General features: G+C 39.9%; 1 protein-coding gene across 3 annotated transcripts in view; it reads right to left on the bottom strand.

Annotated features, from left to right (window-relative positions):
• abcc3 (ATP-binding cassette, sub-family C (CFTR/MRP), member 3) overlaps positions 1–25,287 on the bottom strand; it is a 65,551-nt gene that overhangs the window by 22,481 nt on the left and 17,783 nt on the right. For all 3 annotated transcript variants that reach the window (XM_028566962.1, XM_028566964.1, XM_028566963.1), the window contains exons 2-15: positions 23,864–24,040; positions 19,869–19,994; positions 18,734–18,871; positions 15,342–15,467; positions 14,993–15,054; positions 14,702–14,833; positions 6,132–6,380; positions 3,755–3,932; positions 3,056–3,217; positions 2,802–2,894; positions 2,237–2,440; positions 601–747; positions 412–499; positions 56–122 (exon numbers count right to left, since the gene is read on the bottom strand). In XM_028566962.1, coding sequence (XP_028422763.1) covers positions 56–122; positions 412–499; positions 601–747; positions 2,237–2,440; positions 2,802–2,894; positions 3,056–3,217; positions 3,755–3,932; positions 6,132–6,380; positions 14,702–14,833; positions 14,993–15,054; positions 15,342–15,467; positions 18,734–18,871; positions 19,869–19,994; positions 23,864–24,040 — 1,949 coding nt within the window. The remainder of the gene's footprint in view (positions 1–55; positions 123–411; positions 500–600; positions 748–2,236; positions 2,441–2,801; positions 2,895–3,055; positions 3,218–3,754; positions 3,933–6,131; positions 6,381–14,701; positions 14,834–14,992; positions 15,055–15,341; positions 15,468–18,733; positions 18,872–19,868; positions 19,995–23,863; positions 24,041–25,287) is intronic.

Genomic DNA, 25,287 nt, shown 5'->3' on the forward strand with positions numbered 1-25,287 from the left:
ATGTTTTAGCCTCAGTTATGACACACAAGACACATAACATGCATGACATACATACTTGTGCAGAATAGGGGGATCTCCCTTAGCCCAGGTGAATTTCCCATTGACAACTGTCACTGAAAACTCTGTTGAGCAAGAACATATAGTCATAAATATATTTTCAGCATCTTTAGAATTAGTGACAGTGAGATGCAATTAGAAAGGATAAAAGACTGAAAGGTATTTCTTGAGTATTAGTCTTCTAAAAGCTCTTCAGGCTCTGGGTGAAAGATACAAGTGGGAAGCAGTGACATTATCCTTAAGACTATAAAGTTTACACAATGGAATGATGACAAATAATGACTGCACATTTCCTCAAGGTATTTCTCAATGACATGTTGTTTTAACCAAAGGAGGAGCAGTGTTTACATTTACCTGCGGCTGTGTTCTTTCTATCTACTGAATTTGGGTCCAGCTCATCATGACTCAGGAAATTTTGGATTCGCTTCAGTGAAACGCTGGCCTGTGACACAGCATAAAAAAACAGACACTCAATACAACCTTTCAACAATCATGTAGAAAAGGGAGGGAAAAAATTAAATAAAAAGAATAAAAAGTTCTTACCTGTACGATGCTGCTGATGACTTGGGGAAGCATGTTGAGAGGAAACCTGAGGATGTTGAAGAGTGAGAGTGACACAAAGGCCTTCTCCGCATCCAGGGTGTTATTCTCATCCACAGTCACATACACGGCAAACGATGTCAAGGCAACCTGAAAACACATTGGCAAACAGGCTCCTTAGACGTCAAGGTCAATTAATTTACTGTAGAGATGTACAGCAGTCAGTGTTGTGGGGCTACACACACTTGCACATTAATCCCAGTCAACCAGTGACTCAGCAATGACCTTACTGTTCAGCTGGTGATATTCACCACATTACAGAATCTACAGAGTTTATGGTCACTAATATGCACTGCCTTTTGGCTGGTAAAGCATGTATTTATCTGATAAATAAACCAAAATATGACGACGGAATCAATCAACCAATAGCTTAAATAAATGCTGTCATGTGAACTCTAAAACCTAATGTAGACAACTGGTGTAGATGCCAGTCAAAATAAAAAAGAGCTGTTTTTTCACTCACACTGCTCACATATTGTTTCCTTGGTTGTTGTGGCATATATACATACATACATTTTTCTGCTTTATTTGAACAAATCTATTATTATTACTAGGGTCAGTAAACAGTTAGTCAACTGATGAAAAGTGGTGTGTAATGTTGCTATGGCATTTGCACTTGAGCGTGTCAAACTTTGCAGTAAATAATTCACACAGATTTGTCTCTGGTGTTCTCAGTAGGTCGAGAGGGGGGCCAGTTTCAAGATTTAAGGTCATGTTGTGTAAATGGTGCTTGAAGTTCCAGAAATGCTGTTACTGCAAACTGGTGCAGCATAATCCAACAGTTTGAAGCCAAATGACTAAACAATGAGACCCACAATTTTACACTAAATGTTCTGCATTTGGTCTGCGCTCCAACTGTAGCAAGCCGATGCCACTTTCAAATATAAGTCCAAACCTTCCACCCACAACAGATCCACATTGACCCTTCTCTCCAAGCATGATCTTATTAGTATAAATAAATACCAAATTTCACTTTGTATTGGCAGGTAATATAAAAGACTTGGATTAAGATTAGGGGCTAAAAACTTCACTAAGAGATTATTAATGACCATGATGCCAGGATGTAACATTCTCATATTTACAACATGTAAGTGTTATATATATATATATATATATATATATATATATATATATATATATATATATATATATATATATATATATATATAATATACAGAAACTTCAGTTTCTAAACACATTAGCTGTTTATCACCAGGTTTCTCAAATAGTTTAAAAAGATCAGCAATTTCTGATCACAAACACTTGCTGGTTTGTATTTACAGCTGTCAATCAGATTTATGGGCTTATGTAGACTTCCTCTAACAAGCCCTAATTGGTAAACAACAACTCATGTTGCCATTTTCAAAATACCAAACATGAAGACAATTTTGGAGACACTCGTGAAAGCCTGTTTGGATTTGCTGGGTTCAACATTCAACTTTACTTCACACAAACAAATTTAAAAAGAAGGCCACAGCTGATCATGATGTTCACCAAATGCGTAATTTCTGACCAATACAGTTTCACCAAGCAGTCTCTTAAAAGGAAGTCAGCTTCCAGACATCTGGACTGAGCCTACCAGGAAAGGGGCACTGGTCCAGGCCATAGTAGACAGCGCTCCCAGGTAGGCTGTCTTGCGCAGCACTTGGAGCTCCTTTTGACGAATGGCAAGGACCTTTTCTTTGAAGGAGTTCTCCCAGGCATATAGCTTTAGGACTTTGATTCCGTTTAGGATCTCACTCATCAGCTTGATACGAGAGTCCTTGTACTGCATCTGCTCCACCTGGGAGAGAGAAAGAGGAGAATGAAGACGAGGACAAGAAGACAAACTGTTATGTTATTTTATTTACTTTATCTGTCGATTTCACCTTTTTTTTTAATTCAAACTTACAAAATAAAAATGATACAACAAAAGCCATGATGCTCTTGGAATCCACTAGACCTGACAGTGTTTGACCAAGGGTAGTGTGATATACTGGCTAATATCATGATTTCAAAGGATAACTTCACAGATTTTTCTCTTCACATGAGTAAAAACTAAAACATAAGTAACCCTATTTTCTTGGAATAAATGTTTATATCATCGATGTGGTTCCACTTAGTCTCACTAGGTCAATAGACAATAATGAAATTACTGCTCATACCTGGTAGGCTCGTGTCTTCATGGCAATGACAGCATTCAAGGGGATCAGCATGATCATGACAGCCACCCCAGCCAGCACTGATGGACCGAGGTTCTGTAAAATACCACAGAGTCAGTAAAACACTGCAAAAATAATTCAAACAAACAAAGAGCTAAAGCAAAAGTCCCATGTTCATTAAATATGTAAACAGAATATGGCGAGAAATGTCTAGTCATAACTATCTACAGTAACCCACGTATAATTTGTGCACGTACCTGCCAGAGAAAATATAGTGCCAGCATAATCTGAAGCGGAGCAGACCACAACATGTTGAGGAATGTGGTGAGGTCCATGAATCTCTGTGCGTCCACTGACATCAAATTGACTACCTCTCCCACTGTAGATGAACGCTTGGCAGCGTTAGTTATCACCAACGCCTGCAGAACAATTAAGGGGGGGGGGAGAGAACAATTGTAGTAAACACTGTAATAAATGTATTTTCTGTGAAGCATAATGTAACATCTATAGAATAAAATGTGTTATAATTTTGCTCACTTTATTGACAGAAGTGAAGTTTTTAAGGTCTCTTTTAAAGTTAGTGCATTTGTGAGTGTGCATGGTAAAACCACAGTCAGAAAACTATCTCAGCTACTTATCTGCATACCTTCCTGTAGTTAGCTCCTATGACAGCTGTGCGTACATTCATGAGCACACTTGCAAGACTCGCTCAATAAGGTTGCAAATTTTAGTCCAAGTCCAAACCTTCCACCCACAACAGATCCACACTGACCTTTATCTCCGAGCATGATCATAAATAAATAAATAAATACCAAATCTCACTTTGTATTGGTAGATAATAAAAAGACTTGGATTAAGATTAGGGGCTAAAAACTTCACTGAGAGATTATTAATGACCATGATGCCAGGATGTAACATTCTATGTTAAAACTATCTTTGCAAAGTTATCTGCATACCTTCCTGTAGATAGCTCCTATGACAGCTGTGCGTACATTCATGCCGGTGACAAAACAGTACTGAAAGTGTTGGTGAAGGATGAGAGTCTGCAAGAAGGCTGTGAAGAACATGAGGAAGGCCAGCGAGTAACCCCACCAATCAGGAGCACCCTTCTGTTTTGTGAACAAGATCAGCATCCTGTAAGAGTGAAGAAAAGGAACATTATTTTAGAGGTGTACTGTATTTAGGCATTTCAATAACAGTGAGGGTAATGTAAAATGATCTTATTTGGACAAAAAGAAATGCAATCAGTACTTTATCATTTAGCAACTAGTCACTAAACCTTTTATATAAAGATTTTCATTTCTTCTACTGAATTACTTGTCAACTACTAACACCTGGTAAACATGCCGCACACAGTGTGTTGGTATGTGAGAGTTTACACTGTTGTCAATGCATTATGTTCCTGAAGGAAATACCTCAGGCCTGCGTAAGTAGGAGACATTTCAGCACTTAGAAAGAACTGCTGACACCTAAAACCTCTTTAAAAAATAAACCAAGCATTTACTAGACCAGTGGTTTTCAAAGTGGAGTCCGGGACCCCCAGGGTTTCTAGAAGAGGTTCCAGGGGGGTCCCACAGACAGAGAAACAAAGTGTCTCCCCTGTGCTTTCTGACCACGGTCGGAAATCTGTAGCAGCAACAGTTAACCCTCTCCTTGATTTCATGTTGTTTATGAAGAAGGAGAACCAGGAAATGAGTAAGAGGAAATGCAATGCTACCAAGCCACGGCTGAGCGGACCAATCACAGTTGTTGCAGTCTGCGTCGCCGTGACGTGTAGTTACATTGTTCCAAGGGCTATATCAGAATAGGTTTATGTGGTTTAATTTTCAAAAAAACACCATATTTTTGTTGTACTACACATTGTTGCAGCTCCCCTTTTCACCCTGTGTGTTGAGCGCTCTGTTTTAGCTACAGAGTGAGACATCTCACTTCTGTTCCATCTTTGTTGGGAGTTGCACATGTGCAGTAACTAGGGTTTGTTTGTTTTCTGTTGGAGATGGTAAGTCCCTTTGGGGTGGACTTTGTTTTTTTTCACTTTGTAAACCTATAACATGCACAAAAAAGATATATAAAAGGGGACAAGGGGAAATGCCAAAAAGCATAATATGAGCACTTTAAGCGAAAATGTTGCAAAATAGAAATGAGAATTACGCGCGTTTTCCATCAACTGGTTTTAATAAACTAGGGAACAGCATAATTTGGTCATAGATTTGTGCAATAGGCTACGCATGGCTTAACATGCTAGCAAATAGAGGGGTTCAGGTCAGCTAGTATTGGCCATGTTTCATGCTGTCCGGAGATGAAGACATGTTATGGGTATATTTGAGTCATATGAATTAAATGCTTGCTACAAAGTTCTGAAGATATCCTATATCCCATTTAGCGCATCAACTCTTTTGACAACAAAAAAACTGAAGTGAGCTTTAAAACGTTCTTGCGCAAGTTTTATTGCATTTTGTTATTTGCATCCAGCTTTTCTAATGCAATGCTTTAAAATGTGCATACAAATAAGTGGATGGATACACGGCTAATGAGATGCAAAAGCTATAGAGCACAATGGAAATGGAAATGGAAATGGAAATGGAAATGACAATAGACAATGTGTCTACCATACTTCAACTCTGGTTAGAGATTTGACTTTTGCTCTCGTAGTCAAGATTTCAAGGTTTAAAATGTATGTCAATGACGCGTCAGATGATTCTGGGAAAAAATCAACAAGATCTAAGACATACAGTATGCAAGAATCTCTGTAAAATTCTGCAAAAAAAGCAATAACTAAAAACTGGTACAAAAGGGAACCTCCCATCACAAAACAGGTAGTCACTACACAATATGTCTACATTTAGTGAGTTCTTCATAATACTGTCTGGACCCACAAGCCAATCCAGCACTTCCTATGTCATTGTATAAGTTAGAATATTGCAGGGTGCTCAGGCTTTTACTTCCTTTCTTCCTTATGTTGGTCTGAAATTTAAAATGTCTCGAAATGGATCAAATATAAAGCAGTATAGCAAATCATGAGCTCTATTTTTTGAATAGGGCAGAATCAGTACAATATTATTCAGAGCTTTCCCAATGTCATATAAGACAAAAAAGAAAAGTTAGGTCTGCATTACTAGTCTATTTACACTACATAATATGAATATGAGTTGTGTAAAAGAAAATGATCTGACAGGCAAACCAGCATGCAAAAACATGAACACAACATTCAAAAAGACACCCTTAAAATAGTATTTGGGAACATTCGTACAATGGTAACTTGTTGGTGTTCCAAACATGCAAATATGGTGTAGCAACGACAGCACGGCAGTAAAATGTTATCTTTCTCTCTACCTGAGCAGCTGAGGGTTGACGAAGGTGATGACATCCTGCAGGAGCTTGTAGGCCGAGCCAATCAGAAAGTACGGGCCAAAGGCTCTGACGAGGGCACGTAGGAAAGACGGCTGGCGGGAGGCAGCTTTGGGATTGGACAGCAGCACCTCTACTTCCTCTGGGCTGCTTTCACCTCCTCCTCCTCCGATGTGGTTTGTGGTCGACGGCGAGGGCTTAGAGTACACAGCCTGGCTGGATGGATTCACCTCACTGGAGAATTCATAATTTAGGAGGTTTTTTAATAGGAAAGAGACAGAGAGATGGAGAGAATAACAGCTGTGTGAGGATGGGGGACTCTTATCAGTGTTTAGAAATTACAAATAAGTAATTAAGTAAAGAATATTTATCAGCATCTTTCTAGAATGATTATCACAACGGATATCATGTGTCGATTAAAACAGTGCAAGTCCTACAAGTAAGACAGTATATCATACCAATAATAACAACAACAACAACAACAACAACACAACAACAGCATAAAACATCAATGAAAGGCCTTCAGGAAGGCCTCGTAGAAATATTGAAATCTACCTTGTATCTCACTGGCAGCCAGTGAAGTGAAATCAGGATTGGGGAGATCCAAGTTGTATGGTTAGATTTGCATAAGGGGCTGTTCACACATTCAATCTCAAAAGTTGACAAAGTGATAGGCTGCTATGTTTTGGGGTCATCCCAATTCGCTTAACTGAATCCATGTTTCTCTTACTGGCGTCTTTTCCTCGCATCTTAGTCCATCCATCTAATCCCCGTCACTTTCCCACTTGCTCTACCACACACTCCCCACGCACACACACATGCCGGCCCTGCTATTCTCTTAAAGAGATCGACGCACAGGTACAGTATAAACTTCAGGCCACTTAGGTAGGCTACGGCAAAAGCTCCGCGTGGATGCTCCACAGAACCGTAAAATTTAAACACGCTTTAGAATGTTTTTGGCTCTGCAGAGGCAGTGGGAATTGGAGATGTCTACTAGGGAGGGAAAAGGGCAGCCGATCATGTTCTGTGCTGGGTTAATGACTCTCTGAAGAGCTCTCCTGTCTGCGGCTGAGCTGCCGGCGTACCACTCTGAGATGCACTTTCTCTCCCAGTCCGTTTTTCCTGAGCACTCTCAGGATAAATTACACGAAGGCTGCAAATAACTGTTTCATTATTGATTAATGCACCAATTGTTTTAACTCCTAATTATACCACATAAAACATTTAATATGATAAATCCCTTTGGCAAATCTGGATTATTGCAGTGGCAAGTAGTAATTAAAAAAAAAAAAATGTAGTAGGGTGTTCCTTGTCCTGTTTTTTTTTTTTTTTAAAGATCATTTTTTGGGACTTTTCCCTTTATTATAGTGACAGTGGATAGACATGAAAGGAGCATAGAGATGGGGGATGACACGCAGCAAAGGGCCACAGGTCAGATTTGAACCCTGACTGCTGCAGGACTCTTACTGGGTGAGCTAGAGGCCACCCCTTCCTTGTCCTGTTTGTTCACAAGATTGTTCATTTGTTCAGAATGAGCTCAGGCAGTGAGACATAATGCCAGAAATGCTTTCAGTGAAAGGAATGTTTTGTAAACTACACAAAATCTATTCTAATACCAGCTTAAAGCACAGGAGTTGGATTCCAGCAGTGAATTAACTGGCAACTACAGTTCAACAGGACAACTGTGATAGAATTCAGCTTAACCCCAAACAGGTTTCCAGACGACAAGTGAAAAGGCCTAATCAAGCTTTTCCATATCACTTTACAAGTTGTTCTCAAGTAGTGTGAAACCACAATGAAACTCTCATTCTCAGGAAAACTGCGGCACAGCAAGAGTTCACCAGACTTTGTGCTGAGTGTGTTTGTGCATGACATTCGCTTTTCACCCGAGTAGCACAATGTAGAGCCGCAGTCCTTTTCTCTGTGACCAGGCAACTAAACTCATTTCTCCAGTATGTCATGAGCAAACTTAAACTGTGGAATGCAATATTACAGAGTAGACATGAGAGAAGTAATTAATTCTGCAGCAGATTATACAGAGCGGTGGGGGGGTGGATTTAATCCCTCAAGGCCCTGACATTAAAAACAATAAAGACTCCACGAACATACAGAATACATCAGAGCAACAATGCCACAAAAGAAAGCAAAGCAATGCATGTCATGTGTTCTCTGTGATGTCTGTTCGATCTACAGTAGGTCTTGCAGTCTACAGTATGTGTGTGTTTGTGTGTGTGTGTGTTCCTTTGGTTGATATGTAGCATCTGTGACACCAGTTTCATATACTAGAGTAGCTGTCCTGCTGCTAGGGTTACAAAAACATGCTCAAGGTTTCACTTGCAAAAAGTGCTGAACATACTGCACGCACACACCCATGCACACACACACACACACACACACACACACACACACACACACACACACACACACACACACACACACACACACACACAAAAGGGCGCTGCCCTAACAGAAAACACCTTCTCCTCTCTCTATTCTGACAAAGAAGTGGAAGGTGTGGTTAGCCATACATTCCACTTGACTTGAATTTTTTGTAAAATCAGTGTAAACATTTCTCTCTGTGTATTAGAATTAGTTTTGTTAGTCTGAAACCACAAATCTAAAGTTCCATTCAGTTGGTTTAAATGCATCAAAGTAACCTGGTTAACATCCGCTTTCTGTATTATCATAATGTCTAGATGTAATTTAAACAACAAACCTGGTTAACACAAATTACATTCTGCTGGAGAAACCCAATTGTCTTGTCCATCTATAGGATAAGTCCAGAGATGTTCTATATTTTTCTTATTGTCAAAAACAACAATCAATTGATTCTACTGTACTAAGAAGTGTTCTGTGTGTTTCCAAAGCCTGATACATCTTATTTCCTGTACTATAAAACTCCATTGTTGTTCAAAAACAATAAGCCACACTTTTGACACGTTTTTTTGTTACCTTATGGTAACAAAAAAACGTTACACACACACTGTAGTTTTTTTTTACTCAATCCCACATACATCGTCCTGCTGCTGGAAATACTCACTAAAGAACCAAATGTGTATTTAATCCGCTATTGAAAGTAGTCCCCAACAAATGCACTATTTCTTCCTGTTTGAGTAACTGCGAAAAACTACAGTGACCAGTTGTTTTAGGAACTTACTTTTTAATCAAATAATCTCATTAGGACCTGTTTTTATAGATTCATATCTTCAGTAGGAACTAGAGGATGGATACCCGAACTGAGCCTGACGGGCCGGGCCGGGTTCGGATAGATATTTAAAATTGATGTTCGGGTCGGGCTCGTCACATCAGCGCGATAAGGCATTGGACATTTTAAGGTGCGCGCCTGTGTTTTAACGTGCGCTTGTTGCCCCGTGTGCGCTGAGGCGTTCATCTGTCGACATTTCCGAATGCCTTCCTACAGTTGCTTAATAAAAGCGGGCTTTCCACACAAACAAACTAGGGCTGTCAGCATTAACACGTTAATCGCGTTGCGATTAAGAGCCGAGCATAACGCGTTAATTTTTATTTAATCGCATGCCGCCATTTATTAATTTATTTTCACTTCACTTGGCTTCATGTCGTGCCTAACAGGCTACTATTTTGACCCTTTGTCGCACCTTTACTTATCATCAAGCTGCCATACTTCCTCCTAACACATCCTCCTGCTGCAGGCTGCAGGCATGATGGAGAAATGCAGCAACAACACAATTCTGAATGGCGCTTTTTATTTTCCAAAACTCCCGGACAGCTCGTAGACAAGTCGAAAGCCATAGACACATTGTGTAAAGCCGAATTAAATTATCACCGAAGCACGTCAAGCTTGAGCTACCACTTACGAGCTAAGCATAGTACAGTTAACGTGACTCAGGTTGATGCTAGTGGGCTCAGGCAAAGCACTATTTTGGAGAGTGCTACTCGCCGACCTGTTGATGAAACCAAAGTGCAAACGCTGTCTCATCAACCGGTGATCACTGGACATCAGTGAGTAATCCAAATTATTTAGAAGTTACTGCACACTATATTGACTCTGGTAAGTAGGGTTGGGTACCGAAACGTGCCGACCCAAACGGTAGTAACGAGACCGAATAAGAGCGAAAATTTCGGTGCCTGACTTTACACTACAACTGACAGAAGGTAACTTAAACACGGTTAAAATGCTGACAGCTAACGTTAAACAGTGTAAAGTGTGACTGTATTTCACTGTAGAGGATTCCAACACCGGGGCGTAACAGTCTGCCGTTGTCAGAATTAAACAACACAGACAGTGCGTTCACTTAAAACAGGTAGACTCGTGGAGCATTCACAGTAATTGTAAAATACCCTTTTCCCATCTGGTGGTTGTTTTTGTCGTTCAACAGCAATTTACTGGTGAAATAAGTTATTGTTATAGTTATTACATTATTATTAAATCTTTAATCTTGACCATGGCCTTAACAATAAACAAGTTGCTGACTGTTGTTTAGTACCCTTCTTTTTTTTTCTTTTTTTCTTCTTTTGTTTACAGTAAATAAATAATAAACAAATACAAATGAATGGTATTGCCCTGGCCTCCAGCACTACTGTCAGAAATCTAGGGGTTATTTTTGATCAGGATATATCCTTTAACGCCCACCTAAAACAAACCTCAAGAACAGCCTTTTTTCATCTTCGTAACATTGCCAAAATTAGGAATATCCTGTCTCAAAACAATGCTGAAAAACTAGTCCATGCATTCGTTACTTCCAGGCTGGACTATTGTAATTCCCTACTGTCAGGTTGCTCAAATAAGTCCCTTAAGACTCTCCAGCTGATCCAGAATGCTGCAGCACGTGTTCTCACAAGAACTAATAAAAGAGATCATATTTCTCCTGTATTAGCTTCTCTGCATTGGCTTCCTGTAAAATACAGGATTGATTTTAAAATCCTTCTCCTGACCTACAAAGCTCTAAATGGTCAAGCAGCATCATATCTAGAAGAGCTCCTAATAACTTATTGTCCCACTAGAGCACTGCGCTCCCAGAATGCAGAGTTACTTGTGGTACCTAGAGTCTCTAAAAGTAGAATGGGAGCAGGAGCCTTCAGTTATCAGGCTCCTCTCCTATGGAACCAGCTCCCGATCTGGGTTCGGGGGGCAGAAACTGTCACCTCATTCAAGAATGAACTTAAAACTCTCCTATTTGACAAAGCTTATAATTAGGGAGTGAGGAGTTGCAGTGTCCACCTAACTGGCCCACCTGCTTCTCTTCATAATTGTTAGATTAATAATATATAACAAAAGTAGAGGGAGGCAGGCCAGCACAGCCCGATCCGGCAGGGGAGAGTTCAAAGCCCGAACAGGCTACCTCTCCTTATGTCCTGTCTCTCTTAGTTACGCTGTTATAGTTCTAGACTGCCGGGGGACTTCCTTCCTTCCTTTGACACACTGAGCTGCTCTCTCCTCTCCCCTTTCTATTACCATTTGTGTGCATCCTGTCCATGAAATGCTTGTTATTAATTCTAGCTTCTGGGGAGTTTACTCCCCGGAGTCCTTATGGTTTTTCACCCGGCGTATTTCCTTGGAGAATGTTGGCACCAAGATCTTGGTTGCAGCTGTCGCCGTGGTCCTGCTGCACTCCCTGCTAAGCTCTACGGTGCCCTGCAGTGTCATGCTGCTTCCTGCTGAACCCTGTTGCTTCCTGCTACGTCCATCCATGCTCTGCTGGGCCACGCTACGTAATGCCCTGCAGGGCTCGACATTAAGGCTTGTCCGCTTGTCCGGGACAAGTGGATTTTTTGTAGGACAAGTGGAAGAGAAATTTACTTGCCCCACTGGACAAGTTAAAACTCAAACAAAACAAAATGCCACTCATTTCGTCAATGTTACAGAATTGAAACAAATACATATTTTACCCCACAATCCTGGGCAGCGGGTCGGCGGGCCGCTAACGTTAGACCCAGCTTGCTGTTCAGCGCAGTCTCCGAAAGCGAAGCAGCATGAAAGCACGGCGAGCTAGCTGGTGTTAGCTTGCTAACTCCACCTTAACGTTACCTCCTCGCCACATCGTTCACAGAAAACAAGCTGAAAACAGAAGTCACTCGTGGCGATAGCAATGTGCTTTGTGTGGATGAAGCATTATATACGTTATTATGTGCCACTCATTCCGTTTATGTTACAGATTTTACTTTACCGATTTGAAACAAATACATTAACTAACGTTAGACCCAGCAGCAGCGGGAGAGCGGACCGCTGGCGTTAGACCCAGCCCACTGTTCAGCTCCTTTTCTGTAAGAGATACAGCATGAAAGCACCGCGGAACCAGCAAGCCAGGCAGCCGGTGTTACTTAGCTAACGTTAGCATGCTAACTACGCTTTAACGTTACCCCGTCCCCACATCGTTCACAGAAAACGAGCCGAATAAAGCTGTCACTCGTGGCGATAGAAGTGTGCTTTGTGCAGATGAAGCATGAAGTTAATTTGACTCTTGACGGCTGGCTCTCTGTCTCGTAACGTTACTAGCCGCTCCTCTACTCGTTTGTAGCGGATTAAATATCAGGTAACAATCAACTGTAAAGTAGCTACACCTTTTTAAAGGATCCCTTGGTAAGTGAAAAAAAAAAAACACTGACACCAACATTTAGTGGCAAAATCCATTGTTATGTCTACAAACTTATTTTAGATATAGTATAAGTTCAAGTCACCACTACCTCTGGTCAAAATATTGAATTAGTCTCTCAATATATTGACTCAGTATCTCAGAATATAAACAAAGAATATCAAAGTAATGAGAAACTATAAAATATTGACTTAATCTCAATATATTGGCTTGGTATCGTAATATATTGACTTAGTAACTCAACATATTGGTTCAGTATCTCAATATATTGACTTAGTAACTCAGAATATCTCAATATATTGACATAGTAACTTAGAATATTGACTAGGAATCTGAAAGTAATGAGAAACTTTAAAATATTCACTTAGAATCTCAATATATTAACTTCTGCACACCGGCGTGCAAAGTATAATTTTGTATTATGAGTCTGGAGATCCTTTTTTCTTGTTGAAGGGGAAATCTATTCGTGGGACACATTTGTTTCTACTGTTTAAACTAAATTGTATTAATGTCGATAGTGTTTGGATGCTTTCAATGGTTTCTTCAAATTCTGCATTAGCAAAACACAAAAGAAATTATAAAATGATGAATCTTTACCCGGACAAGTGACTTTTGTTCATGGACAAGTGAAACGTAAATGTACTTGTCCGAAGGACAAGTGCCTCAAAAAGTTAATGTCAAGCCCTGCCCTGCAGCGCCCTGATATGACATGAACTACTACGAATACCATTTGAAGTCACTGTTCCATTATTAATTTGACTATTATCGCCACTGTTCATCATATCCCCAACCGGCCCGTCAGACACCGCCTACCAAGAGCCTGGGTCTGTCCGAGGTTTCTTCCCAAGAGGGAGTTTTTCCTCGCCACTGTCGCACTGCTTGGTCTTGAGGGAATTACTGGAATTGTTGGAATTGTTGTGGCTTTGTAAATTATAGAGTGTGGTCTAGACCTACTCTATCTGTAAAGTGTCTCGAGATAACCCTGTTATGATTTGATACTATAAATAAAATTTAATTGAATTGAATTGAAATCTTAAAGTCAAGTTCATAAAGTAACTTTCTTTGCATTCATTTGATTCCCAATCAAGATACACTGGTAAGAATTGCTTTCCATTGTTAATATGTACTTAAAAACAGTTCTGAAATGCAAAATAATAGAATTTTAATCATGTGATAAAACATGCAATTAATCGCGATTAACTATAGAAATTCAGCAATTAATCGCGATTAAAAAAAATTATCGTTTGACAGCCCTAAAACAAACGTATGTGTCATTAGTATGAGAAAAAAGGGAGATTTTAACTGTGTCGGGCTCGGACATAAATATCTTAATGCCTGCACTCTAGTAGGAACCAATAAGCTTGAGGGTGACAAAGACTTTAGACAGGGAAACTATGGTGTGGCAGGAATGCAGAGAAAGGAAGTGTCATTGTTTATAGCTATATCCAAGATGATTAAATCCAAATTTGGACTGAAACTAAAACTAAATAAATACAAATGTGTTTCTAAAGCAAAACAGCAGACTGTGTAAATGCACAAACCTTTGCATAGTAAAGGAAAAGCGTTGTCCCTACTCCAGAGTCTGATCTCTCGTTGCGCTGCATCAGTACAAATGCTCCAACCAGGAAAAATGAGACCAAATAAAAAGCTCTTGAAGCTCCCGCATCATATGTCAATAGTACAATAGGCCAGCCTCAGTTTAAAAAATAGTATCAGATAAATGTGATTATTGACCAGCTGTGCATCTTGAGGTATCCCGGTTACAGTAGTTCTCCGGTTTCCCGCTATAACCTGATTTCTCTGACTAACCTGATGTCTTTGTGAGTAAATAGTGACTGTTTTCATACACTGTGACATCAACTAAAGCTTTTATATAAGTAACACAGACATACTGGAAAATGTTTAGCTTGTACTGTATATTTCAGAAATTAAAAATACGTCCCCCATTCATCCATTCCTCTCCCTCTACTTTTGCAAACATACCTCTTGGCTTTGGTCAGCTCTTTCTCCCACTCTTTGAGGAGTTTGGGCACCGTAATCTTAGAGCTGTCACGCTCTTTCAGAGACCAAAGGTCTTTGGTCTCCAGAGGAATTTTGTAGCCTTTAATAGCCATACTGAGAGAGACAGAGGGAGAGAGAGAGAGAGAACAGCAGTTTAATTTATATTTGAATTAATGATTCTAATTACTAAAGCAAATCACTATATATACAGTGCACAACAAAGTGTGGGTCTATGGATGACGCAGTGGGTGGCAGAGAGCAGTGTGAACCCACCTTGTGAACCACCAGAACGTAATGGTGGAGAGAAAACCTGCTGTGGTTTCAGGGCAGGGATTCTGAGAACAAAATGGAAAATATACAGACAAATAGACCAGAGAGGTTAAACAAGGATAAGGATGACAGATGAGATAAGGACACTTCTGGAGGAACAACTGGTGTGTGTGTGTGTCCTGCATTAACAAGCACAGAGCGGCTCCAAAGCACACACTCAGACATCCTACCACTCAGGAAACTGAATATACAATGTCAGCAGGAATATAAGAGATGTTCTCACATACGACAAACGGACACAGACATGCTTCGTGAGTTCTGAGTGGATACTGTAGCAGGATGCATAACTCACAGGGTCTGTGACAACATTGGAGAAGAGAGGAGGCTTTTCATTGAAGCAGCAGAGGATCAGCTCACAGACCACTAGGCCGAAGTAGAAGTAGAACGTGGTAAATCGCAGCTTGTCGGTCACTTCGCTCTGAAATGTTAAAAGACACACACACACACACACACACACACACACAAAGAGATGAGCTCAGACATACAGTTGTAAGCATTGCTTGTTCCGTCGTTTCTATCGTAATGTCGGAAAAAACAGCAGCCGAACTGTGTTAGAGCGATATTTACGTCATTGGAGGACCCTCTCCTTTCTCATCCTTGCACATTGTGTTCATTTTGCACTAAATGTCACGGACACTTCCGTGTCTCGGTATTAATCCCTGTGTGTGTGTTTGTGTGTGTCGTTCCTGTCCTGCCACTTATTTTCCTGGCTCCTAGATCCCTGTTCACCGTCACACCTGCCATTAATCGGATCATCACCTCTCCCAGTCTGCTCGCTGGCCTCCCATCACTTCATCATCCTCGCCTTATTTTAACCCTGGATCTTCACACATTTAGCGCTACGTCGTTGATTCTGCTACAGTGGTGGTCTCGTGTTATAGGCCGCTTTAATTATGCATTCAAGATTATTCGTAAATTTGCTTCGATTTACCTTTAACCTGTTTCTGTGCCACAGGATCTCTGCCTGCCCGCTCATCTGCTGCTTTGCCACACTCACAACCAGCAATATTCATTACTCGGCCTCATTTGCCAGTCACCAGCTCCCACCAGCCAGATTCCCCTCCTTACTTCCATCCTCATTCTCTGCTAATGGACAATAAACCTTGTATATAATTCATCATCTGGAGTCTGCGTCCTACATGCCAGTTCCCCCATTTTTCATTTAATTCACACTTTATTAAATTAATTACCAGATATTGTTGGTGGAATGAGGTTACTGTGCAAACACTGTGTAAACTAGATTACCTTATTCTGTGCATTCACAATAACCGAGCCGTTGAGATGTTGCATGCATGCAAATGTGCTAAAAGTTTAACTTCCTCCATTCATTTCTCACACACAATACTCCTAACACACACAAAGGGGAGGCCACACACTTTTCTTCACAAACATCTAAATCAGCTGAACACGATTATCAAAAGAGGCGTCACCTTCAACAGCACAAAATCAATTTACTTGTTCTGAATCATATTAGTCCATGGGCTTATTTTCTGGATCAACATGATTATAGCAGCACAGGTCAGCAGTAGTCTGGGCTGACCTCAACACATGGCTGCTTGGGTATCCGCCTGCCGTCCTCACACTAACTGACTGACTGCTTGAGGCACTTTTTAAATATGAATTTTCAGTTATTTTGATGGTATTTTTTAAGCTGGAAGTATTTTTGGCATAAACAAAGAAAGCTAAAAGTGTTTAGGAAACAACTAAATAGGATATATTATATAATTCATCATGTTGCACAACAGGACCAAACAGCAACTAGTCTGAGACAGCACTTGTACACACCTTTTGTACTTCTACAAAAGAAGTTCCGCCCACACAGCATATGATGTGACAGTAAGCTGTAGCTTTAGCCTTACTAGTATTCACGATGATCATCATGACTTGCATTTTTCATTTGTCTGGTCTAATAGGTATCTTTTATACATGCTTTGCTATGTTGAGGCCACAATAAAAATTAATGGTGGCTTAGCAATACTTGAGATTATCCTCCACACAGAAACTTGAAAATGAGCCAAAGAAAACAATCAGAGTAAGCCACTAACATTGTCACAATACAGATAATCAAGTATGCTAATTAGCAGCAGCAGAGATCCAACAGAAATGTCAAGTCAAGATGTAGCAAATAATGGTGCATAACGTAAACCTGCTTTGTTGAGACAATAAACACAACCCGCAGACAGTTGTCTAAGAATGTGTTAACAAATGTGTTAGCAAACAGCGGCCTATTTACACATTCAGCAGACTTGGAGTAACATTAGCATTCATTTGGAGATTTGTTTCTGGCAGCCTGATAAAACAGTGTTTCTGCAGATTTCACTAAATCAAATGTAAGACTTTTTAATACTATTTTAAGACCATTATGAATTAAATTTAAGACCTATATAACAACATAAAAGAAACAAAAAAAACATCAGATGTCGGAGCCCGGAAACAACGCCCATTTCCTCTTTCGCATTATAGGAGTGGTGTCTATTAGTCACCGTGTGGAGGACCCGGAGCACCTCCGCTCTAGTGTTGGCTCTGAACTGGCTGATGTCGTTTGTTGAAGACCCTTCACAGCAGTTAGATGCTTCTCACTTTTTGCATGAGACTTTCAGCACACCCATTAATTGCTTTCTTGGATAAGAAGCAGTAGGCTTCAAATACATTGTTAGCAGCTGGCTTTAACAAGCCCTAAATTCAGTTTTTTCAAACCAAGTGCACTTCCCCATAGCTGAAGAACAAAATCCATTTTATGTCTGTGGTACAACCCGAAAGAGACTCGCGCCAAAAACACGAGAGAGCTGATGAGCAAATTATTATTATTATTATTATTATTATTATTATTATTATTATATTTCAGCTAGCGAAAGAAAGAACTACAACACCACGGAATAAGTAAATTACATGTTTTAAAGCTCTGCGGGACCATTAAGACCTAAAACAGATTTAAAATTTTGATTTTGAAATTTTAGACCCCACGGAAACCTTGCTTGAAAACAACACTCTTCAGCCTTTGTAGTAGAAATGTTTAATAGGTCACTAATGAAAAGTCTTGTAATGCCAGTAGATTAGAGCTCTACAGAGCTGTTAGCCAGGGTTTTCAACACCTAGCCAAGTTATCACTTGAGTCAGTGGTATTCATTAACTTTATCACTGTATCAATCCCTGTGGACATGTTATGATCAATTTGTCTTAGTATGTGACTGCTTCTGATACATATTTTACATTTTCTTCCTTGTGTACAATAGTCTTGTCTTGTCGCCTTAGAATTTGTTTGCCGTGTGCTGCAACTCGGTTGGTGAGCTGTGGCGCACTAAAGGTGAGATAAGTATGCTAGAACAACAGGGCTACTATTTCCTCTCCGCTTAGTGGTGCCCTGGGCCGACCCCTTCAAAACATCCACTCACTGTAAGTTCCAAATCAACTCCTGAGGCAACAAGAGGGGGGAGACAGAGCTGACTGATGAAGTAGTCGTAAATGCAAGAGGACACTGAGGAGGACAAGAGGCAGAGGAGGAAAGAAAATGGGAAAGAAGAACAAGAGCAAAGATGACATGTAGTAGTACATGTAGGTTAGGAGACAAGAGAATTGGGGATACAAATCTGAGGGATATGGTGAGGGGGAAAGATAAAAGTGCCCCAGGCAGAGAAGATGAAGACAGACATGTAAAAGGCATTTGAGGGCTACGCCTATTCTCACCTGGCTGGAGGCCTGTAGGATCTTGGAGCGGAAAGGCACGATGGCACACAGCACAGACAGGAACCAGAAGATGAAGAGGACCCCTGAGGACTGAACCCCGTGTAACCTCTCATACTGGATCAGAAACGTGGCCAGCAGCTGAGAGAGGAGGGAGTGGGATATTACACAGAGAGAGAAAAAGGGAACGAGTGGGCAAATAGGGAGAGACTAAGTTAGATTAGCCAGGACAGAATCACGGAGGGCATGTCAGGTAAACCACAGTCTGACTGGGTCAGTCTTTCATGCTGACTCCGCCATCATCCGCAAGGTTAGACTGGTTAAAACCGGCTAAAACAGGAGAGTTCTGGCTTTTCTTTAACCCGACTGAATGCTTTCAGCCTTGCTACTGCAATGCTTCTAGTAGAAAGGTTGACCAAAAAACATTGGCATGTCTCTGACAGGAAATCATGACAGTCTATTGACAAGATAAACGGTGTGTCACAAATCCATAATACATACTGATTCTAAGCCGGTATTTAGTACTATATGCAGTGTGTTCACATCGGAAAAATGACAGAGTTGAGTGTACTCAGACTGCATAATAAATGCGGCCGATTTGTGGATTTTGTATGCTTATGCATTTGCAATTTACAAAGGAAATGGAGGAGATGCACAGATAATTAATGCATGTGACTGGGCTTCTTACCAGCTGAACAACTTGTATTTGCTTTGAACTCCTGGAAAAAAGCCAAGAATTCTTTTGGGTTTTGAATAAAATAATCAAGTAATGAGCTGTGACTAAACAACACTGCACTGTTTGGTGAGGCTATCAGTTATCATACTGTGTCCTCAGAAACAGTCTTTTTACTGTGTGCTCCGCATTTGACTGCATTTGTATATGTAAAAACATATTTGTATACTTGTTTGGTTGTACCAATGTAGCTTCCATGCCACAACTTATTCAAAAACAATTTTTAAAGCATGAAATGTTCAACATGTTAACCCTAAACAAGGTGTTTTGACTGAAGTCAGAAAGAGCTACTGAGTGCATTAGATTATAAAAACAGAACCACACATCCTCTTACAAAACCTCAAAGAGGCTTCTTCTCACGAGATCAAATCTTGTGCAACTGTTTCTGGATAGACATATCCTCACCATTGTCATGCCGAGAACCAGCGGGGTGATTAAGTAGATGGGTGGCAGGCTGGGCTCCTGCCGCAGCTCGTGGAATGTGTAGAAGAGATCTGTCCAGCACACAATCGATAACAACAAGCCAAGCGCCTGAGAGCAGACAGAGAGAGAAAGGAGAAAAGTAGAAAAAAAAGAGGTAATTAGCCATTAAATACTATAATAACAGAGGGATGTAAGGAAGATGTTTAACTGGCTAGTAACTAGGGCTGGGTTTAAAAAAAATCTATTTTCCAATTCAAATCTATTTTCATTTGAATGATCAGATTCGATTTAAAACATCCAAACTCGATCTCTGTCTGTATCATATGAAAATAAGGTCTAAGGAATCTATTGGTACCAACTATGCCATGCTAGCTTGTCGGAAAGGGGGTTAAATAACGCTCCAAAGTTAGGCTACATTTTGGCGAGGGAAAAACTGGCATGGCCATTTTAAAAGGGGTCCTTTTAGAGTCTGTAGAGCTGCACTGTGTTGACTGCTGTGGTGTGTTCATGTTAAATAAAAAGTACATTATTGCAACTGCTTTGGGGTTAATTCTTAACAACAAAATTCATACTTTTAAAGTGGACAGATTATGCTTTTCCATATTTTCTGTCATATCTACAATGTTATAATGTTGGATTTTCATGTTAAACGTGGCCAAAACTTAAAAAATTCAAAATTCATATAATGAGGTAAACGTATTTTAGAGAAATCCCCATAAGCTAAAACGTTCAGATTTCCAACTGTTCTGATTTCAACAGTTTGTTCTACTCTCGGCTAAGTCTTACGCAACTCTAAGCTGGCCTTCTGTAATTGGTCATCTGCCCCAGGTAGGCAGGACTGGAGTGCTTTTTTTTTTTAAAGTGCTCATATTATGCTCATTTTCAGGTTCATAATATAATATTTTTTTGTATTACACATTGTTGCAGCTCCTCTTTTCACCCTGTGTGTTGAGCTCTCTTCTGGCATCACACTTCTGTTCCATCTTTGTTGGGAGTCGCACATGCCGAGGCCTAGGTCAGCACTACTAGCCAGTCAGAAGCAGAGTATGAGGGCGTGCCACGCTAGCAGCTAGGCCAGCATTATAACGTGTGTTACAAAGTGACCACGTTTGTCACAGAAGTAAAGGCTGGACTACAATAGAGCTGTTTGGAGCAGTTTGTGAACAGTGTTTTCTGTTGGAGATGGTAAGTCCCTTTGGGGGGGACTTTGGGCTTTTTCCCTTTGTAAACTTATTACATGCACAAAAAAGATAACACAATAAAGGGAAGGGAAAAAGCCCAAAAGCATAATATGAGCACTTTAAGCCACTGTGGTGTTAACATTGTTGCATGTAACAACTAGCTACATGCTAACGCCAGTAAAATATGGCATCTTGGCTGCTAGTGTTGTCAAATTCTCACCAATTCTGAGTCACATTACACATGTACTCCTGTAGTGTTTTTTTTACATTAAAGCATATAAACATGTTCTAGTACAAACACAAAGTGCAAGTTTTATCCGGAAAATGCTATTTAAATGTTAATATAATAGTTGCTCTTTAATAATGCACCAGAGTAGAGGGTTCCTTTACAATTGTAAAATCTCATCTCTCACTTAACATCCAAGATAAATTGGTTTTGCAACTGAAATATCCCCAATCAAATTGTTTTTGAATAGAATCAGGACCTTGAGAATTGAAATCAAGTTGATTGAGGAAATCAGTGACAATACCCAGCCGTACTAGTAACCAAAGTAACCAAATCTAAACATTAACGGGTGGGGGAGCGTTTTGGCTAGTCGTGTGCTCATTATACAGAAGTTAGTCAGTGTTGGTCATCTTACTTTAAAAAAGTAATTAGTTACAGTTACAAATTACTTCTCCCAAAAAGTAATTGAGTCAGTAACTCAGTTACCACATTGTAAAAGTAATTAGTTACTTAGCAAAGTAACTGTGACGTTATTTTTTATGTTCTATAACGCTATTACGTTCTATAACATCTTTAACGTCCAAGATGTTCATATTAACTGATTGAAGAATAAAAACACTATATACAGTATTTTAGAACATTTGGTATTTATTTGAACTCAATAGATTGCAGCCTGCCATATGATATGCATAGAAATATAAAAAATAAATATTGAAAATAAAATTCAAGTGCAAAATTAAGACACACAAATGTAAACTTGGGGGGAAAAAACAAAGGAAAATCTGGCCATTAAGTAGTGCAAATCTCTGTAACTGTATATTAGGCCTACTGCACAATAAACAGAACACTATCCAACTCTTAAATATTCAATACAGTAACGAAATTAACTATTGAAAATTAATAATGTTCACACACTAGCTGCATTTGGGCTTGGGGTTGGGTTAGCAGCAGCAACAAGTGTTGTGTTGATGTGAGGTGCTTCATAAGATTCCAGTTGCCTGAGGCAGACATGGATAAAGTCTTTTTTCCTGGGCATAGCGTGCATGTTACATAAACATTCTTGCCTTTAATTTCAATGAGCGAGAAGTGGTGCCGGTACTTCCAGTTCCAGAACGCTACCTTTGAATTTCCCTGGCTCGTCGCCATTGTTGCTGTCTTGTGTTTAGTGGTAGTCAGAGTGTGCAGTGAGACAGCGTGAGCAGGGCACCCGCCCACCCAGCCAATCATCATCGCATATGCAACGGTGCCATCATTCCCACCCTGTTCTCTCCAGGCAGCCAAAGCCTGACACCTCGCGCTTCATTCAACCAAATTGTAGTACCGCGCCACTTTACATTCTCAGTAACGATAACGGCGTTGCAACGATGGGAAAAGTAATTAATTAGATTACTCCGTTACTGAAAAAATAACGCCGTTATACTTAAACATCGTTACTCCCAACACTGAAGTTAGTAATAAACCAAAAGATTTGGTGATGGAAACATATGAAAACCATGAGGAATATGAATCAAATATCTTTATTTAAAGAAATTTGGGAGAAATGGATTAAATATATAACATAAACATTTCTGTTCTTTTTCTCTCTTTCTCTCCTGTGGTGTGTCAAAGTGGATAAACACGACAGTACGTTCTCCTGAAAAAGATTTACTTTACTCATCATTATTTGACATACTAACCAAGGAACTGTAAGCTATAAATTGTGAATTATTATCATCATTACTTTTTTGTGTATTTGTCATTTTATGTTATTTCACTTTCACTTTTAGTTTTTTGTTAAGAATATTATGTAATTGTTTATTTGTTGTTTAAAAAATGCTAATAAAAAAGAAAAAAAGAAAAGGAGCAGCTATGAAACGGTGAATAGCTTTTTCTGAACATCACAAACCTCCATAAAAGACTCTTTGTGTTACCAGAATTTTATCCATTTGGTCTAACAAAATTTGAAAAGTCTAGGAGCAGTATGATTACATTATTTTATCCCATTTATACGTGCGGTGGGCCAACAGTAAGCAAGCCAACTGGGCCAGCTAGCTTGTTAGCCCAGCTTATGTGTGTCCACTTTGCGAATAAAAAAATAGCATGATGGGTCGTCCTAAATTTTAAACGTTATCAAGGGACAGATGTCTTAAATCCAACACTATGTAGGCTTGTTGAAAAAGGAGCAGCAACATTCGTAGACTACAGGGCTATGACATGTTCCAGTCAGTAGTGCACCATGGAAATTAAGGTTTACGGTGTGTCTGCTAGCAAGTCAGCTGCCCACCCAGAGGTCTGAAGCAAACCGCTGTTCCCACAAACTGACAACAAAAAAATGTTTTATCCTCTTTTGAATTATAAATCATGCATAGCTGCAGGCAGCATCATTATAATTTTAAGTGAGGAGAATTCCAAGTTCCGTTTAACTGAACCAAATAGAACTTGTTTGGTGGCAGCCAATGAAGTACTGAACCAGCTGTACTCATAACACAAGTGGACAGTGCTGAGTGAACAATATCAAACAGATGTATCAGTCTAACCTTGCTTTTGGAGTACACTGTGAAAAAATATACAACAATGAAGTCCAATCTCACCGTTTTGATTCTGTTTATAATGGACATCATGATGTAGTCTCTGTTGCTCCTCTTGAGATAGAAGATGTAGATGGGGCAGACAACCCAAAGGTAGATGCACGGCAGCCATGACAGCACAGAGAGCTGAAAACACTCTGGGAGGTCGGGCTGATCTGTGTGCAACGTCTGATTGGCTACCTGCAGAGACACATAACATGGGGAAGAGCTCTTTAGTTACAGTCCTGCATTTCTTATCAACCAATCCCAAACAGTGCTATCTAAACTTTCCCACTGACAAGCAGAAATCAAGACTCAGGCACACACTTTAAACAGGGCACCCCTCCAACACCACCCCACACAAACACACCACCACAGCTTCATGAGACCAGATGTTTTCCTTGAAGTGAAAACTGTAAACACTTTGAGAATATTCACCCATCTCTATGGTCAGGATGTGAAATCTAGTTCCTCACGTTAGAAATTTGGCTGTCAGTGCAAACATAATAACTTTATATTTCAAGATTAATAGCAAGTTAAAGGTCAGAGCCACATCAGCCTCACAACATTCCTCTAACCTTAGATCATGTATTAAACAGGAATGTAAGTGTGCTTTTTAAACTCACATCAGACTCAAAGGCTGGAGGAAATACCATACATGCATACACAAACGTAAAAATCTAAACGTAACTTTAAGTGAATGTAGGCGCAGGAATGACTACATGTGACACATGATTCTGTGTTTTTTTCCCCCAAAATCATCAGATTATTTTGCAGCTATTACCAAGGTATATTACTTGAAGAAAAATGGCATCAAGCCACCTACTACATGCAATGTTTAAACATCTAATGTGATCTGTGGGTTTATTTTGGTTTTTTTTTAAATGTCATTTTTCAATGCTGTGAGCACCACAAATAAAATTAGATTCACCTCCATTGTAATTACTGACAGCAGAAATCTCATCGACAGATATCCAGAAACATAGACAAATAAAACCAAAATGATCTACTTCCAGGCCTGCAAACTAAAGTAGGATGAAAAAGGTTCTGAAACTGTCATTATGACGCTATGTGCCTCTTTCTCGACTCTTTTTCTTGCTTGACCACTGTCTCTCCTTCTCTCTGCTGCACTTGAGAATGTCTGACAGTGAAATAACTGACACCTGCAGTACAGAGTTTACGCACCATAAAACAGACATAGCAGTCAACGTGTCATTTAGGGAGCTAATGTGATAAATTCTGTGCTTTTCTGGAGGGATAACATGCATTAAAAAGATGGATTAGTGGGCGAATAGGGGTTAACTTCGCAACACAGGTTCTCTTTGGGTAAGATTACTGTAGCTCAGTTAACCCCCACAGGTCCAAGCCATTTTTCTTATCTTTGGCCCGCCTGGTTTCCTTTGGTAATAATGCATGTATAACATCCACACTGTAATGCACAATCATGT

The sequence above is a fragment of the Perca flavescens genome, chromosome 21 (genome assembly GCF_004354835.1).
Source record: "Perca flavescens isolate YP-PL-M2 chromosome 21, PFLA_1.0, whole genome shotgun sequence".
NCBI classification, from domain to species: Eukaryota; Metazoa; Chordata; class Actinopteri; order Perciformes; family Percidae; genus Perca; species Perca flavescens.